This window comes from Oncorhynchus nerka, linkage group LG11 (assembly GCF_034236695.1).
Source record: "Oncorhynchus nerka isolate Pitt River linkage group LG11, Oner_Uvic_2.0, whole genome shotgun sequence".
In the NCBI taxonomy this organism is placed as follows: Eukaryota; Metazoa; Chordata; class Actinopteri; order Salmoniformes; family Salmonidae; genus Oncorhynchus; species Oncorhynchus nerka.
Genome location: NC_088406.1, coordinates 50,559,246 through 50,578,906, shown reverse-complemented (window position 1 = coordinate 50,578,906; position 19,661 = coordinate 50,559,246). Strand labels below are relative to the sequence as shown.

At 42.2% G+C, this 19,661-nt stretch overlaps 2 protein-coding genes across 2 annotated transcripts in view; one reads left to right on the top strand and one right to left on the bottom strand.

Moving 5' to 3' along the window:
- Positions 1 to 32: 32 nt before the first annotated feature.
- Positions 33 to 5,244, bottom strand: ap2s1 (adaptor related protein complex 2 subunit sigma 1). Its single transcript, XM_029673111.2, has 5 exons — positions 5,072 to 5,244; positions 4,001 to 4,150; positions 3,482 to 3,595; positions 2,176 to 2,235; positions 33 to 1,511 (listed from the first exon to the last, which is right to left on the bottom strand). The coding sequence occupies exons 1-5, from the start codon at positions 5,072 to 5,074 to the stop codon at positions 1,410 to 1,412; spliced, it is 429 nt and encodes a 142-aa protein (XP_029528971.1). The 5' UTR covers positions 5,075 to 5,244; the 3' UTR covers positions 33 to 1,409.
- A 5,756-nt stretch (positions 5,245 to 11,000) lies between these two features.
- LOC115137078 (rho GTPase-activating protein 35-like) overlaps positions 11,001 to 19,661 on the top strand; it is an 81,558-nt gene continuing 72,897 nt past the window's right edge. The window contains exon 1 of the mRNA XM_029673110.2: positions 11,001 to 11,646. The gene's annotated coding sequence lies outside the window, so the exon portion shown is untranslated. The remainder of the gene's footprint in view (positions 11,647 to 19,661) is intronic.

Below are 19,661 nucleotides of genomic sequence, written 5' to 3'. Positions count from 1 at the left end.
TCACATTATCTACAGTATCAATAAGCATAAGATATGTGTAACACTTTATTTAGTACTTAGTTTTTTTTGTTGTATATACACTGACTGGAATAGAATGACAGGAGACAGTAACACCTAAACTCACATCTCACATGACAAGAGAGGAGGAGAAGCAGTACATCTCTCACTATAGCCCCAAAAAACAAAACATTTAACAGACCATAATAGTAACGTGTGATATGTTTACAATGAGAATCGGTACAAGGTGGCGTCACAGACCTAGATAAGTTCCTCTGGAGTTTTGGACCTATTGTTTGGCCTCTGGTTGATGTTCGAAACCCATTGTTTGTAGTATGAATGAGGTGACCAGTGACTAATGGAATTTCCCCCAATTCGGGTCAGTGTATTAAACACCCATTGACGAGAGAGGCTGAGGAATGGACAACAATGGTTTCACACTATATATGTACACTATACAAAACAAACTTCACAGTACTGCTTTACATAAAATATATCACTGTATATTTCCATTAGCTAGTTTCCTTTTTCTTAAAGTGTGTATTTAAATTTTAACACATCTGGGTGTGACTAACAAGCACCGTATGTGGAGACGCATTGTCTGATATATAACCTGACATGATATTAAGTTATTTAAGACCAGGGAATCTCCTATTTAATATCACAGTAGATGCGACCCTTTACAGGTTGCCATTACCAGACCTCTCAACAGCACTCATAGTAAGTGCACTCCATTGAACTGTGAACCACCAGAGTTCAATGGGCATTCGTAGTGGTGGTTTAGTCACTCTGCAGCTCAAACTGTGATTCTCCCAGGCAGAAGTATGGTGAAAAGTAGACAGGGATATCACAGGCCGTTTTCTTGTGCTTGTTAGCTACTTTAGTGCCGCTCTGGGATTGCCAGAACAGTGCATCCTTGTTATCCTCGCTCTCCACTAGTATAGGCAGGATACACAGGTGAATAACTGACAACCCTAGTCTGCCATAAGTGCAGCCTCCAGCTTGAGACAGGGCATAGAGAGAACATTTATTTTCAGTGCGGCAAATGTACTCATCCAGATGATTTTACTTGAACTGGTGGTTAAGAAATGAAAGTGTTAAGGGCCATATCTGCCACGCATCACCAAAATACAGTCTTTATGGGGCATAATCAGGAGGTTGAAACTCTCATTGTTGCAAATAGAAATGTAATGTGTAGAGCTGACTAGATTCCCAATTCTGCATGACAGAATGTCTGTTCTACACTATGCATTTCTATCTGAACCTTCTGTGACTTTGCAGCTTCGTGAATAAGCCCCTGGTTTCTGTAATGGGTGGAGCCTGCTCCATGGAAGCTGGCAAATGAGAGGGGTCCATTCCAGAGTGACTGATGGGGTTAGGCGATGGACTGTTCAAGATGGCTGCTCTGTTGGCTACTCGAGGGACTGGAGCATTAGCAGCTGCTTGAGGACCTTGGTCTGGCTCGTCTCTCTGATCTCCCCCGCCAGGAACATCTCGTCCACCACCGTGTACACCTGGGACAGAACACACAGGACGGGTAGAAGCAGGTTAGGACACAGGTCAGAGGTCAGCCTTCTGCACCGCTCCAACGCCCTGTACACACAGCTTTAAAAACAAAAGTGTTGGAGAACTGTATAGATCCTTCAGATTCATCTTCACCCCATTATGTATATGTGTCTTTCTAGCTGTGCGTAGGCCTTGCTGCTGTGTCACTAGATCTAATAGAGGAGGGGGGGTTGATGTTGAGATGAGCTGATGTTTGCCATCATGTCGCTTTCTGGCACTCTGGTTTCTTTGACTCAGAAGAAATCGCAGAGCGCAGCAGCTTTCACCGAGGGCCGCGCTTCTTTAAGTTTCAGCGAGTGGGCGAATATTCAGAAATACCTTGTGTAATTGACACGATAACTGCTTAAAGGGCGGTTATCAGGTGGAGAGTTTTAATTGCTTAGCATTTCCTGTAGAGGAAAACCAATCGCCGCCAAACTAGTGTGGAGGAGCCTAATTGACTGTTGTAATTATGCGTCCCATCCGTTGCCATGGCACCTCCCCATTGCAAGGAAAGAAAATACAATTTCAATGAATCTTCACCTCCCCCGGGTTTCTTCTGCTCCTTTATCTTTCCTCTTAGCACTGAGAGTGTTTGGTTTTAAAATTAAATCTCAACACTTTTACTCTTACCTTGTAGAAGTTGAACACCAGGTCCAACTCGCATACGTTGTGGAAATACTCATTCAACACCTAAAAGGGGGAAAAGGAAGAGGTCAGGTTTTGTTACATTAACAATGGCCCTGGTCTGAAGTAGTGCACTAGCCTATATAGGGAATCATTTGAGATGAAGCCGTGGTCATTTAAGGGCCTGAGGAAGTCCAGCATTCCAGGACACGGTGCTCTTGAACAGTGTCGGAAGTCTCAGCTGTTTTCCTTCACAGCCACATTCCGCCTGTCCCTCGGACAGGGAGCACAGTGCGAGCTGTTCCGCTGTTTCCCCTCGACCCGGGAGGAATGCCACCCAGGGAATGCTTTTCGGGAACAAAGAACACCAGAGATCTCCCACCCACTTTGTTTTGGTCTTACTTTTGCAGAGAAGCGAAAGACTATAGGGGGCGTATTACACTGGGTAAGAAGGCATAGAAAATAGAGACCCACAGTGGAGGTGTCATAATACCCATACGACCTGGCGTTTTTCCCCATAGGGGATTTTAGGAACATTTAAAATAAGGGCTGTGTTTCGTGTAGGCTTTGATGAAGAAAATTTATTTCGGACAAGGTGACTTTTCAATATATTCAGCTCTATTTACTCTCAGATTCAAAAGTGCTAATTGGCATCAACGTAGACATTATGCAAAACTACAAAACCCTGCATGTCATCTCTAGCTGACACCTTTGCTAACTGGTATTGTCAATTTAAAAACTTGCACCAGACAGTTAACAGAATTGTCCATTTAAAAAAATGTTGCCAATTTATTAATGTCTAAATTTAGATAGTTAATCCAGAGATTTGCCTCGATTCGGCATTCTCGTCCAGATGGTCACGGCAACTTGTAGTTCTTTATGGTAGCCACATTAGAGTTTCATTTTTTTCTTTATAGTTGAATATATTGATTGATAAGTCACATTGTCCTAGAGAGATTTACAGTTTTCAAAACATCCCGCCAGGGTAAGCCTGCACGAAACAGCCCGTATTTAAGTGTTTCTAAAATATCCTATGAGAAATGAATGGTGGATAAACAATTGGAACTATTTCCGTCTGACCGCTACGTTTTCTGGGTATTATGACTCATTCTGTGGTACTCTGTATTCCACATCGTTACAATAGTTTACTAATAAAATATGCCTAATCATTCAGCTATTAAGGTGGAAATGTGATTAGCCCACATTCCTTCACATAAACCAGCCGAAGAGTCATTGACCTAAAACAGCTCCCACATTGTAGGTCATCATAATTAAACAGTCTACGTGTGAGTTGATGTGTTTAGTGTCATACCTCCACGAAGTTGTGAATGCCCTCCAGGTATGCCAGGTTGTTGTCTGTCACATCCACGCATATACAGAAGTACAGACCTGCATAGCGCCTATAGATGATCTTGAAGTTCCTGAACTGGAGACAAGACAGACAAGCATCTCAATATGTGGTTTTGATTTTTCATCTATGAATAATTACAGTAGAATTGAAATTGACTTGCAAGCAGTACTTTTTCCATTTACAATGAAATATTAAATTAAACTTGGATAACCAATTAGTGCTACAGCATATCAGTAGAAAATAGCCTTTTATCCACCGTCTCATCAGTGTCAAAATGTATGATACAATTTAGGCCCGCGTCACTATAAAGCCAAGTAAACTGTTTGCCAAATGCAGCTCCAGACCTTGAGTTATAGTCCCTGGTTGCTTCCAGCCATTCTAGAATGGCCAGATAGTGACAACGAGTACAATTGCCAGAAACTAATAGCCTACATTAGGGCACACACCAATGCACAGACGTGGCATCATGCAAAGCCTTACCTCCACAAAGTTGGTGTGCTTGGCATCACGGACAGTCACCACAGCATGTACCTCCTCAATCAGCTTCTGTTTCTCGTCGTCATCAAACTGCATGTACCACTTGGCCAGTCGGGTCTTCCCTGCTCGGTTCTGAATAAGGATGAAGCGGATCTGTATGGCAGGGGAGGAGAGAAAATGAAGCGTGAGAAATGTTCTGCCGTCTAGTACAGTGGGTCTCCAACACTGTTCCTGGAGAACTACCCTCCTGTAAGTTTCCACTCCAACCCCAGTTGTAACTAACCTGGTTCAGTTTATCAACAAGCTAATTCTTAGGGTTTGAGAGCCCTGATATTGTAATGTAGCTAGTTACATCCCTGCTATAGTAACGTGGCTAGTTACATTCCTATATTCTCTACTCGCAATATAACGTTAGCCACGCTAGCCTAGGCCTTGATGCAATGTAGTTATAGAACTTGATTTTCGCCGTTTCTCTTGTCAGAGAGTCATAGGCGTTCTACACACCTCATTTCCATTTGAACATTCTGAAACCTTGAACCCTTGCTAGCCTGGTCTTGGATATGCCTTCTCAGATCTAACTATGGGTTCACTGGACGTTATCACCACTCCTATGCATCATCAGTTTCACCTCATACTATAACAAAGCCCAAACAGTGCATTTCTGAGCATGGCTGATTGGTTAAGAGTGTGCAGACGGATGTGCATTCCTTTACAACGCCTAGATTACTAGCTAACGTTAGCTAGCCACGCCCTGTCAGGTAAATATATATATAGCTAGCTAGTTATGTTCGATAGCTAACGTTAACTAGCTAGGTGGCTAACTAGTCTAACGTTACTGCTGACATACATGCAAGCCAGGCAGTTGCTTCGTAAAACAAAGTCGGGAGGCGGATATAGCTAATTGATCAATTTAAATCGATAGGTTTGTTTAATTCGAATATATAACGTTATCTAGCAGGCTATGATTTCTAGGCGTCTCATACATTTCACATGATACTGGCGAACGACATTAGCTAGCTAGCTAACGTTAGAGCAAAGCAATTGGCCACAAAATGTACCCAATTGCAAACATACCATTGTCTTTTCTTTGAGTCGGTTGTTTTAAACAATATCAATTCCCGTAGCCTGGTGATTTATATATTTGATTTGACATAAATTCTCAAAATTATAGGATTGTTTTGACGACCGATTGCCCGCTATCTTCACGAGAATGATGTACAGGAAAAGGTGCATGGCATTGTGGGAAATGTAGTTTTCTCAGACCCGTAAAATCGTTCGATAAAAAGTTAAGAAAATTGTATTTCCCTACTAGAACCAGCATGCACCCCTCTGTGCCTTCTTGTGTCAGCTGCGGATTCGTATGGTTTAGGTTTGACCAATCAAGCAACAAAAAAAGTCAGCAAGGGAAAGTGCAAATTTTGCAGTATTAAATCATTTACAGGCACTTTAACTTATTATTGTATCTTATGGCACATTACATTTTGTTGACATCACTTCAAGTATGTTGATAAAGTATCACTTCAAGCTAAGTGCTATGGGTTTTGTGAGTTGTCGTAAGCTAGGAGGAATTCAATTATCTAAAATAAAATGGAAAATGAAGTTATAGTGTAGGCTGTCATTGTAAATAAGAATTTGTCCTTAACTGACTCGCCTTGTTCAATAAAGATTTTAAAAAATATCTTAATAAAAAATAAAATATTATAGGCTACCACTGTGCTTGACTATGAAAAGGAAAAAAGAGATAGATATATAATCAATATGTCTCATATAATTTTGACCTATTCCATTATCATGGATTTCTGTTGACCCTATTAAACCAGAGGGAAGAAACCATGCTACTTTTACATTTTTCCATAGTCCAAAAGAAACATACATTACAAACTCTCTGACATCATGCCTTCAACCACGAGGACTATTTGCAGGGTGTAACATTGGCTATTATACCGGCAGATTGGGACACAACACTAAATCTCAGCAAAAACAACAAAACACATGTTGTCTTTCAGAGCCTGTGACTTTCACACCGAAGGTAGGGAATACTCTTTTCTTCCCAACCCCACACCAAGAAGTCTCAAAATGGAGGGTCAGCCATTTGTGTTACATCATTTGGCTGTTTTCTGCAAAGTCAGGGCCCATGAGTTTGTTAACTGGTCTGGTGGGTAGTAGATCCACTGCAGAACATTGTCCAGACAGTTTGGACAGCTCCTCTGTGCCGTGCGTTGGGCCAGGGAGGCCGAAGGGGGGGAGGGCGGTTGATTGTCAGGGATTGCACAACTGTGAGGGGGAGGAATGTGCATGCCCCTGGGACCCAGAAATATTTCAGCTGCATAGAGAGAGAGTTGAGATGGGATAGAGAAAAAGGGGGGAAACCAAGTAGAAAACATGGCTTCTTCTCTCGTTAGACTGCTTTGCTGTGTTGTTTTCCAATGGTTTTCCAAGGCTGTTGTGGCTTTAAATGAATAGGAGCGTATGAAACAGTTCAGAGCATTTCCCAAATGTCATACTTTGGTTAAAAAACTAAAAACTTTCAGAAAGGTCTTGGTCAGAGAGATCGGTATAGTTGGGCTCGCTTGTCGCAGTGAGTGGCCAGTAGTAGTTCAGTTGGAGAGGAGAAAATGTAAAACAGGGACAGATTATGAATGAAACTTTGACCCCTGCTAATCTTGCTCTGTGTGACTGAGGTCATGTAAATATTGCTGTGAACTCACTGACTAAAATGATTGGACCGCAAGCAGCTTGTTGACTCGGAGTGCTGTACTTTCAACTTGTGTGTTTAAAGGGAGGATGTTCACCTATCATAAAACATTCATACAAAGATCAAGAGTAACTGTTAGAGTATGTGGACTGTTTGGAATTTTTAGCAAAGTAATTATGATCAAATATTCTGCCAATAAAGAGATAAAGTTATCCAACCCTATTGGATGTTACTTTGTATGGGTGAACTTCCACCCGAAGAATACATATACATGAGGATCAGCCTGATTCAGACTACATGTTGTAAGGTGTGTGTGCAGGGGGGTGGGGGGTGGGGTGGGGGTTCTCAGACCTTGCGGGGGCCCCGCAAAACTGCTGTATGCCACTGTGTGTGTGTGTGTGTCACAGGAAGTTGGTGGCATCTTAATTCGTGGTAATGGCTGGAGAGTAATTAGTGGAATGGTATCAAATACATCAAACACATGTGTTGGATGCCATTCCATTTGCCCCATTCCAGCCATTATTATGAGCCATCCTCCCCTTAGCAACTTCCACTGTTGTGTGTGTATGTGAGAGAGAAACAGAGAGGGAGAGAGAAAGAGATTCAATGCGTGACAAAGTCCCCAAGCCACTAAACATCTGTTTTTGAGTTGTAGAAGAACAATCATATTTAGCTTGCAATACATCATTTCTCTCTCTGTGGAATCTCTATCTTTAACTTTCATGTGTTTGTGGTTTTTATATTGTCAAGTCATATCCTCTTGGAGAAGGCAATATCATTTAAATCAGGACTATAATCAGGACTACTGAATTCTTCTCAGGTTTAAAGTTATCTCCAATAATTCAATAAGCAGCCGTATGAGAGATGTGGCATGAGTAAGTCTAGAGGACCGGGAATGAGCTTTGAGATGATTGATTTTCTGAATGGCAAAAAAACAATAATACTCTCTCTCCCATTCTCTCTGTGTGCTGGATCAGATATAGGATTCGTTAATATTGTAAAGGAAGATATGGGAGTGTCGTACATGAATTATTTGTGTACGGAAGTCAGTGAAGCCAGTAAGTTAGGCATTTGTTGCATTTGATATAAAATGCATCAAATGCAATACAAGTATGCTATTTACTAGTTTGGAGAGAGAACTGAGTGTATTTGTGTGGTGAAGGCATAACTGACATGATATTGTGAAAATGGTTTATATCTATAATTGCCAGACATGGATACATCTGTTCTCCTGCAAGAGTTGGGGTCAATTCCAGGAAATGGATTAAAATGCAATGAATTTGAAAAAATTAAACGAATTTGTTGGAAGTTTTTTTCTCCAGTTCTTGCAAGTTGCATCTCATTTCATGTCCTAAATTGCCTTTACCTTTTTTTATTTTTTATTCTACCAATTAAGGTTATGTGCAGTTAAAGGGGCAATCAGCAGTTGACCATCCGTGATATCAAAATCACACACTGAGCATACCCAAAATTTGGAACACGTTCCTAATATTGAGTTGCACCCTCCTTTTGCCCTCAGAACAGCCTTAATTTATCAGGGCATGGACTCTATAAGGTGTCAAAAGCGTTCCACAGGGATGCTGGCCCATGTTGACTTCAATGCTTCCCACAGTTGTGTCAAGTTGGCTTGATGTCCTTTGTGTCGTAGACCATTTTTGATACACATGGGAAACTGTTGAGTGTGAAAAACCCAGAAGCGTTGCAGATCTCGACATAAACTGGTGTGCCTTTCAAGGAGCGAGACTCTAACCCGGAAGCCTATAAGAAATCCCGCTATGCCCTCCAACGAACCATCAAACAGGGAAAGCGTCAATACAGGATTAAGATCGAATCGTACAACACCAGCTCCGACGCTCGTCGGATGTGATAGGGCTTGCAAACTATTACAGACTACAAAGGGAATCATAGCCAAGAGCTGCCCAGTGACACAAGCCTACCAGACGAGCTAAATTACTTCTATGCTCGCTACGAGGCAAGTAACACTGAAACATGCATGAGAGCATCAGCTGTTCCGGACTACTGTGTGATCACACTCACTTCGGCTGCGGAGAGTAAGACCTTTAAAAATGTCAACATTCACAAGGGCGCAGGGCCAGACAGAATACCAGGACGTGTACTCCGAGCATGCGCTGACCAACAGTCATGTGTTTTCACTGACATTTTCAACCTCTCCTTTTCTGAGTCTGTAATACCAACATGTTTCAAGCAGACCATCATAGTCCCTGTGCATAAGAACACTAAGGTAACATGCCTAAATGACTACCGACCCATAGCACTCACATCTGTAGCCATGAAATGCTTTGAAGGGGGCTGGTCATGGCTTACATCAAGACCATAGACCCACTCCAATTTGCATACCGCCCTAACAGATTCACAGATGATGCAATCTCTATTGGCCCTTTCCCACCTGGACAAAAGGAACACCTATGTGAGAATGCTATTCATTGACAACAGCTCAGCGTTCAACACCATAGTGCCCTCAAAGCTCATCACTAAGCTAAGAACCCTGGGACTAAACACTTCCCCCTGCAACTGGATCCTGGACTTCCTGACGGGCCGCCCCCAGGTGGTAAGGGTAGGTAACAACTCATCTTCCACGCTGATCCTCAACACGAGGGCCCTTCAGGGGTGTGTGTTCAGTCCCCTCCTGTACTCCCTGATCACTCATGATTGTACGGCCAGGCAAGACTCCAACACCATAATTAAGTTTGCCTGTGACACAACAGTGGTAGGGCTGATAACCGAAAATGACGAGACAGCCTATAGGGAGGAGGTCAGAGACCTCGCCGTGTGGTGCCAGGACAACAACCTCTCCCTCAACGTGATCAAGACAAAGGAGATGATTATGGACTACAGGAAAAGGAGGACCGAGCACGCCCGCATTCTCATCGACAAAGCTGTTGAGAGCTTCAAGTTCCTTGGTGTCCACATCACCAACAAACTAACAAGGTCCAAGCACACCAAGACAGTCATGAAAAGGGCACGACAACACCCATTCCCCCTCAGAAAACTGAAAAGATTTGACATGGGTCCTGAGATCCTCAATAGGTTATACAGCTGCACCATTGAGAGCATCCTGAGCATCCTGACTGGTTGCATCACTGCCTGGTATGGTATCTGCTCGGCCTCCGACCGCAAGGCACTACAGAGGGTAGTGCATACGGCCCAGTACATCACTCGGGCCAGAGGAAGGCCCTAAAAATTTTCAAAGACTCCAGCCACCCTAGTTTATAGACTGTTCTCTCTGCTACCGCATGGCAAGCAATACCGGAGCACCAAGTCTAGGTCCAAGAGGCTTCTAAAGAGCTTCTACCCCCAAGCCATAAGACTCCTGAACATTTAATCAAATTGATACTTAGACTATTTGCATCCCCCCCCCCCCCCCCCTGCTGCTACTCTCTGTTATTATCTATGCATAGTCACTTTAATGATTTGACCTAGATGTAGATATTACCTCAAATACCTTGACACCGGTGCCCCCGCACATTGACTTTGTACCGGTACCCCCTGTATTTAGCCTCACTATTGTTATTTTACTGCTGTTCTTTAATAATTGTTTGCTTTGATTTCTTATTCTTATTTTTTTTTTGGTATTTAAAAAAAAAAAATATATATATATATATATATATAAACTACATTGTTGGTTAGGGCTTGTACGTAAGAATTTCACTGTAAGGTCTACTACACCTGTTGTATTTGGCGCATGTGACAAATACAATTTGCCTGGCACCTACTACCATACCCCGTTCAAAGGCATTTAAATATTTTCCCCCTCTGAATGGCACACATACACAATCCAAGTCTCAACTGTCCCAAGGCTTAAATATCCGTCTTTAACCTGTGTACTCCCCCTCATCTACACTGATTGAAGTGGATTTAACAAGTGACATCGATTCGGGATCATAGCTTTTACCTGGATCTGTCAAGGGAAGAGCAGGTGTTCTTAATGTTTTGTATGCTCAGTGTAATTTGACCATGTTTTGAGTTTATGTTTGTTTACAATTACTTTGTTCATGAGGCATTTATAAGCTATATTCTTCAAGAATTCATGGGTGTGTCATTCATTTGTGTCCAAAAACTGATGTCGCTATTGCAGATTGCCCCTTTAAATAGAAGTGTATAATTAATAAAGCAAAATAAAATAAAACGAAGTATGATGAATAACATTAACTATTAGGAGAATAAAAGCAATTATGTTATTTAGAAACAGAATGTCTGTGTGTTGTAATTGTGTCCAAGCGCCACTGAGCGAGACTACGCTCTGGTAGGCTACAGCTCCCTCTCTCTATTCTCCGAATAGGACAGAGGAGGAGGAGAGAGGCTGTATTCTGGAGAAGGGCCGGGCCGCCATTATTGGGAAGCTGTAAAAAATACACTTACACACTGTCATACATTTGGACAGTGTGGGAAGTGATACTCATAGGAAACACAACATTTAGGGTTGCTATTATTAAATGAGCACTACGCATCACCTAACACGGCATATTCTGTGTACGCGTATGGGCAGACGTGTATATTGGACACAACAAAGGAAATAACAATTGGTCAAAACAACGTGGTGAACCAAGAGGCAAACACAACGACTCAAGCCTTTCTAACGCCCCCTCTTTCCTAACGCGAACATTCAGCGGACAAGAAACTGAAGTTCTACTGCATTTCTCCGAGATAATTTAGATAATTGTGTTGTGTGCAAAGGGAAGAGGAGGAACTAAACATGCAGATGGTACCGAAAACTTAATACGCTACTTGTGAAAATTGAGACTTGATTTCAGGGGAAAGAAATATACCAAGTGTCCAAAAGGGAAATATATAGATTTATGTGACTGTTAGAGGAGTAGAATTTCCACTCTTTCCTAATCATATTCTCGAGACGTTGGGATTGCTGTTTTTGCGAGTTGCGACGGAGGACATTGGAGAGAAAGGAGTGAACGAGAGAAGAGGGAGGAATGCTATGGTATGTACCACTTCATTTTGCCAATGTTTTATTTCGCTAAACGGGTTTAAAAATGAAAACAATTTACTTTAACTGATTATGATGGTGTGGCAATGAAAACAATGTTCCGTATAACAGTTATTTCCCAAGGTTAAATAGGTAGTTAGGAGTGAAGTGGGGGGGTAATAAAAAGTGAATCTCGTTCAGACAAAAAAAAATGTGCAGCAAACGGGTCTGCAATCTTTCTGTGTGGAATGGGGTTTGTCAGGCCAGGGCCAAGCTCTTCTGAGAGATTTTCCCCTCTTGCACAAAACCAAAAATCTCATCTTAATTCATGTGCCCAAATAAAACGAATGTCATTCTGCAATAGATGGTTGTCAAATGGTGATTTATCTGTGTCAATTACGTTCCAATTATGTTCCATCGTTTTCCCTTCATTTGTTCACAGTTACATGTGAATGGACAGAAGGGAGCATTCATGGACTAAAATGTGTGGATCAATTTGGAAATATAAGGTCCCCATGCCATGCGTTATGGGCAGAAAACGTGTAAATGTTTTTTTCGACGAATAACAAATCAAATCCTGTCTTTTTGTTGGCTAAATTACATCACCCAACGATCTGCTGTCATTTTCCCTCGATCCAAGGATCATTTTGGACTAGTGGTCAGTCGAGGCCCGATGTCATAAAATAGCACTGGACGCATAACATTCGTTAATTACTGCGTAATAAGTTATTGGCTAGACTACCCTATAGATATTTCGACATTTTATTTCTATTCCGGTCTTGTTTCAAAGATGAATGCAAATAGGTACATAGTATCCCACTAGTTGGGACAGCTGGAGTGCAAGGCATGTTTTTAATCCGTCAACATGTTTTGACATTTGTTTCCTACAGAAACTAAACCCGTTTCGGGAGGAAGTTTTTATAGCCTTACACATCGAAATGTTATGGCCTTTAAAAAAATAATAATCTAGTCTACAATTCCCAAATCTACGAAGTTGCATGTCTCGATTTCTTCCGTTTCTGTTTTCAGTGAACACGAATTTTGAACTTCAAAATGGAATGCTCATATAGTCTGCGCACCATATCGATCATTGTTTCGGTGACGCGAGTTGCAACATTGTGTATCATTGTATGTAAGTGCCTTACAGAAGCAAATGTTGCGTCCAATAATGTAACTACACAAATAGGATGACGTTGCCATTTAATATAAAGGCATTCATTTGTGCTTGCACTCACACGAGAAACGCTTTTGCTGAGATTGCAAGTCCGCATTGTGGCCACTCCTATGTTAGAGTGTATGTGGTATCGTGGGATACGCTATCCAAGATCTCTCAACGTGCAGAGTTCAGTGTATTTGTGACGGTTTCCTCTACTGTTATAAAGGTTCTCTGACATGTTGACAAACAGCCACGGTTTGCTTGCGGTCCCTGTTCTCCACTCTGTCAATTGTCACTGTTGATTTTCAGTCTGCCAGTTATCAAGTTCGAGACGGTCTTGTAGGTAGACACGCTTCTAGTTTTACGACTTTTGGTGAATTGTAGGCTATTGGGGCCGACAGATTTTCTGTCGTTTTGTAACCAATCTCTTTTACCCTTTAGAGGTCTGAGTCAAGCCTGACTGTTTTGTAGTTCTTCGGCCGTGTTTGTTGTTAGGGGATTTCATTCGTTTCGTTTCAATGAATAGTCAGATGGTTATGTAACATTATACAGGCCTGCGCGTTTGAGGAATTTGGTGACCACGGATAATTGAGTTGAAATGAGTCCACGTTCCTCAGCTAAGGTCACGCAGTCAAAAGTTTATCAAACCATGACGTGTGTTTGGTGAGTTTGCCCATTAGGGAGTTATTTAAAATAAAATAAAAATTATGCTGATCAGTGGAGGCTGGTGGGAGGAGCTATAGGAGGAGGGCTCACTGTAATGACTGGAATTAATTACATGGAATTTATCAAACATATGGAAACCATGTATGACATTGTTCCAATAATTGGAACAATATTCCTATTCCTATTCCAGCCTACATATTCCTATTCGTACAGCCATTCTATGTCTATTGGAGTACTGTATTAGTCATCTCGTTATTATGCGGCTTCAGATGAATCAGCAAGTATGACAACACCATTATGGAGTTGTTGGTTTGGGTGTCAAGGGCTGGACTTTCCTAACATGACCCACCCCACACACACAGCCTTGGCCTACACTTACACCGTAGCCTCTCTCCTTCCTAGCGCTTCCAGGCCGTTTGACTAATGAAATAGTAGGCTCCCTTGTCTCTCAGCCCTGCTTCTGCAGATAGTAGGCTCTAACTAGACGACCTACCACCCAGGGTCTGTGATATGAAGCGCCTGCTAAGAAAGGAATGCAGGAAGGGTTTGGCCTGCCCTGCTCTGTGCTGGGGGCCCTGAGAGGAGCCAGAGCAGGAATAATAATTGTCATATTTTATTTTTAAAAATGTTATAGGGCTTTTAATTACAAACAAGAATCTCAGTCTCTTTGAATACAAACATGGAGGGAGGGAGGGAGGGAGAGATTGAGCTCTGTGTGGAGAGGAGCAGAGAGGGTGTTTAGGTTTTATTTGAGGGGGATTAGGTTTTATTTGAGGAGGAGAAAGTTACACAAAGGTCAAAAGAGGAAGTTGTTGCGAGAATTATGTCCTCAATGTTCATAAACCAATTCAATCAAACTACTCGGTCTGCTAATCAGGATTTGTAAGATACTGATTGAAATGAAGCAGACGGAGGCCCAGCTAAAATAGTCAATAAGGTTTATTCACAGGAACGTTCTAAAGTCAAGAATACAAAACAATTCCTTTTATACTGGCTTTCCTCCCGCGAATAAACCTTATTGTCTATTTTAGCTGGGCCTCTGTCTGCTTCATTTCATTCAATCAGTATCTTACAAATCCTGATCGAGCAGACTGAGTAGTTTGATTGAATTGGTTTGTGAACATTGAGAACATAATTCTTGTAACAGAAGTACAGTGCCTTCAGAAAATATTCACACCCCTTGACTTTTCCCACATTTTGTTGTATTACAGCCTAAATTTATAATGGATAAAAAATGTGTCACTGGCTTACACAAAATACCCCATAATGTCAAAGTGGAATTATGAGTCAATAAGGATTCAACCACTTTGTCATGGCAAGCCTAAATAAGTTCAGGAGTAAAAATCTTCTTAACAAGTCACATAATAAGTTGCACGGACTCACTCTTTGTGCAATAATAGTGTTTAGCGTGATATTTGAATGACTACCTCATCTCTGTACCCCACACAATTATCTGTAAGGTCCTTCCGTCGAGCAGTGAATTCCAAACACATATTCAACCAAAACGACCAGTGAGGTTTTCCAATGACTCCCAAAGAAGGGCACCTATTGGTAGATAGGTAAAAATAAAAAAGCAGACATTAAATATCCCTTTGAGCATGGTGAAGTTATTAATTACACTTTGGATGGTGTAACAATACACCCAGTCACTACAAAGATACAGGTGTTCTTTCTAACTCAGTTGCTGGAGAGGAAGGAAACCTCTCAGGGATTTCACCATGATGCCAATGGTGAGTTTAATACAGTTGAAGTTGGAAGTTTACATACACTTAGGTTGGAGTCATTAAAACTCGTTTTTCAACCACTCCACACATTTCTTGTTAACAAACTATAGTTTTAACAAGTCAGTTAGGACATCTACTTTGTGCATGACACAAGTCATTTTTCCAACAATTGTTTACAGACAGATTATTTATAATTCACTGTATCACAATTCCAGTGGGTCAGAAGTTTACATACACTAAAGTTGACTGTGCCTTTAAACAGCTTGGAAAACTTCAGAAAATGATGTCATGGCTTTAGAAGCTTCTGATAGGCTAATTGACATCATGTGAGTCAATTGGAGGTGTACCTGTGGATGTATTTCAAGGCCTACCTTCAAACTCAGTGCCTCTTTGCTTGACATCATGGGAAAATCAAAAGAAATCAGCCAAGACCTCAGAAAAAAAGTTGTAAACCTCCACAAGTCTGGCATATCCAATACAACACTTTTTAAAAATGTAGTTCACCTTTATTTAACTAGGCAAGTCAGTTAAGAACAAATTCTTATTTACAATGACGGACTACCCCAGCCAAACCCGGACAACGCTCGGCCAATTGTGGGACTCCCAATCACGGCCAGTTGTGATACAGCATGGAATCAAACCAGGGTTTGTAGTGATGCCTCTAGCAATGAGATGCAGTGCCTTAGGCCACTGCGCCACTCGGGCGCCCTTACTGAGTACCACTCACCATATGTTCAAGCATAGTGGTGGCTGTGTCATGGTATGAGTATGCTTGCCATCGGCAAGGACTAGGGAGTTTTTTAGGATAAAAAAATAAACAGAATAGAGCTGAGCACAGGTAAGATCCTAGAGGGAAACAGTTTAGACTTAAATCTACATGAACATCTATGGCAAGACTTGAAAATGGTTGTCTAGCAATGATGGTTGTCTAGCAACCAATTTGACAGAGTTTGAAGATTTTTTTTAAAGAATAATGGGTAAGTATTTTAAAAATCCAGGAGTGCAAAGCTCTTAGCCAATGGTAATTATGACATGTATTGACTCAGGGGTGGGAATACTTATGTAAATGACATATTTGTGTATTTGTCAATACATTTGCTAATATTTCTAAAAACATGTTTTCACTTTTGTTATTATTGAGAGTGTTTCGTGTCGATGGCTGAGAAAAAGCTGAGGTGTATGAATACTCTCTGAAGGCACTGTAGCAGTCTCTCCACACCGGATCATTGGTTTTTGTATGTGTAGATTTCGCTTTCTCTTGAAGCAAATACAAGAACCTGTTCCAGATAGAGTAAAGGTGGACGTGTAGAGTCTGGTATGTTGGTCTGTGATTGTCTGCTATATGAGAAAATGGATGACTGAATATTTCCTTGATCTCAATCAAGTTCATAGAAAATACTTTTCTCAATGGACACTGCACAAACCCATGTATCAGACTCATGCAATTGCCACCAATGGCATGGAGCGGCTATATATTACTACTCTAAACACTTTACTGGTATTTAAATTCTACAAAATCCTTATTATAAAACATTTGTTTTTTGTATTTTACCCGCTTTTTCTCGTCAATTTCTGATCTTGTCTCATCGCTGCAACTCCCCAACGGGCTCGGGAAAGGCGAAGGTGGAGTCATGCGTCCTTCGAAACATGACCCACCTATCCGCGCTCCTTAACACTCGCCAGCTTAACCTGGATTGGGAGTTCCTACTCGACTGGTGACCGGGGTCAGCCCACAGGCACCCGGCCCGCCACAAGGAGTCGCTGCAGTACGATGAGTCATGTAAAGCCCCACTGGCCAAATCCTCCCCTAACCCGGGCGATACTAGGCCAATTATGCGCCACTCGGGAGGCCCCTACATTCTACATTTGATCCATTTATCGATCAACTCTTCTCAGTAAGGGTCAGAAGCTATATTACTCCGGTGAATTCAATGGCACTCTTTTTGTTAGTTGCTCTTCCACTGAACCGATCACAAGCCCACTTTTAGTTTGTCGCTCAGCTATCCTGCCTCTCCGCTCCCAAGTAATGTATTAGCAGTCAGGACCTCCTGGTCTCAGCCTGATTGGGCCCTTTGCAGCACAGTCACACCTCACCAGGAAGCCTCATCCCTCACTAATAGCTGTGCCATTTGCTCGAGCAGCAGGCCCTCCGCTCCGCTGTACCCGCTCACCCTTGCTCCTCCCTGGGCCACAGGTTGTGCAGCGAGTCCCTGGTCTGCCACCTCATCCACACACAGCGGAGGGCCCAGGCCATGTCATAGACACCAAGTCCGTGACATACTGATTTGGGTCGATACAGTGATTTTCTTTTGGGGGGGTTATGCGAGACCTCACACGTTTCAGGGGAGAGGAGCATCAGAGGTCTTCAACTTCTCTAGGAGCAAGAGCACCACTCCACCACTCATCATCATCCTGTTTATTAGCAGGTCCTGTTTATTAGCATGACAGCAAGGAGTCATCATGCCAGGAGCAAGCCCATGTAATGCTTTGTAGGTTAGCAGTAAAACCTTGAAATCAGCCCTTGCCTTAACAGGAAGCCAGTGTATGGACTCCAATGGCACTGGAGTAATATGATAAAACATTTTTGGTTCTAGTCAGGATTCTAGCATCCGTATTTAGCACTAACTGAAGTTTATTTAGTGCTTTAGCCGGAAAGCAAAGGCCTATACTATAAATGCTGTAAATAATGAGGTCCACTAGTTCTGAAACCTAATTTCCCCATCTACTAGCCCTCACAGCCATGCACATCCAGTTCTGTTGGTTCTAACAATGACAAATCAATGGGGTCTAACATCTATTGCCCAGCCTTCGGTATAGACTAACATTAATTAGCTGAATTGTGGGCTGAATACTATCAGCAGAATCAATGCACACACTTAATGTATTGTAAAACCCTTAACTCTATCCAACAGTAGCCATGCGACATCTCATTAAGTGATGATGAGGACACAGACTCTAGTTCTTCAAACCACTTTGCTACTGAATGAAATAGTAGATTTTCACCTGTTGATTCACAGATCTCACATTGCTGCCAGCCAGCCACAGAGCGGGAGCTGTTAAATCGGCCCTGTGTCTTACTAGGAAAGGTGATGTTGAAAAGTTTGATTGAAAGTGGAAGCCTGTGTTTGATAGAGAAAGGAGCTAATTATAGGCAGCAGCTTTAGAATTTGTTGGCCAGATTACAGTGGCTCGCTTCTGAATGACTGCCTTGTTTGAGACCCGAATATAAGGCAGAGGAACGTCAGTAAGGAACGATTGTATCCGAACCATTAGAAAGTGTGCTTGAGTTGAGATGTTGTTTTCTCCATGTTTTTTTCCCCCCTCCATCATTGCCGATTCATGGATGACGATAGCGTGTTACAAAGGTTCTCCAGGTTCTTGTGCTGGTCCACAGTCAGTTTGATCTCTGTCTTTGAGTGGTCAAGGCCAGAGTTGGGGGAGGAAAAAACAGATCCCCATTACAGCATAGAGGACAATATCTCCTCAGGGTTTTAATGGGGTTGAGCGATAATTGGTCCTGTCCTGCAGAAGCCTACATACCCAATGTTTCATAGAAATCTTTGTGTCCATCCATAAGTGTGTACAACATTTCAGAGGACATCAATCAATAATAAAGGGTATGCAAGGTCTCTTATCGATCACAAATCCCCATCCCTCCCTGAATTGCAAACAACGGCATATGCCCACATGACAAATGCTGCGAATGAAGCATACCAGTGAAAGGTATGTGTGAGTTCTTGTGTGAATGGGGGTTATCAGCCTTTGTGAGGGCAGTTTGAATTGCCCGCCATGTCCTGGGTGACAAAAGGGGGCCATGATGTTTGGATGAATGGTGACCATGGAGATGAAGGCCCAGGATGTGGGCCACTGTTCGCTGCAGTGCTCCTCGAGACGAGATACAATTGGAGCCGAGGGAGAAAGGGGAATGAAGGCGATTAGAAATGAGAGCGAGAGAGAAAAAGGACGGATGAAACAAGGAGAGGGAAGGAGCGAGAGAAGAATGCAGGATTTAATAAACACGGAAAAATAACAAGAACGAGGGAATTCGAAAGGAGTAACAAGAAGGAATGAGATGGTGAGCGAGGGGGGAAAAAGTGACTGACAGAGAGAGAAATGCACATTTAGTGAGCTGTTCCAATGATGTAAGGCACAGTTGGCCTTTCAGGCTCTTTTCCTGGTATGTGTCCTCAGTTCTGTGCTAAGGGATCAGCAATCAATGGCAACTGTCAGTAACCCTGCTGTCTGGCTATTTGCCACAGGGGATTACGAAACAACATTCAGCTGAGGCTATGAGTAATGCTGGCGAATAAGAGGAGGGCTCTGAACTTTAATGGGCAGGATCAGCGATGTAGACATCCAATGGGAGTTCTCTAACGTCCTCTTTTCTGAAGCATTTTTTTGGCCTACAGCAGTGAATGATTGACAGCAAATGTAACCTAAAGTATATCTCGGTGTAAATCGGTACAGATTCCAGTGTATCTTAT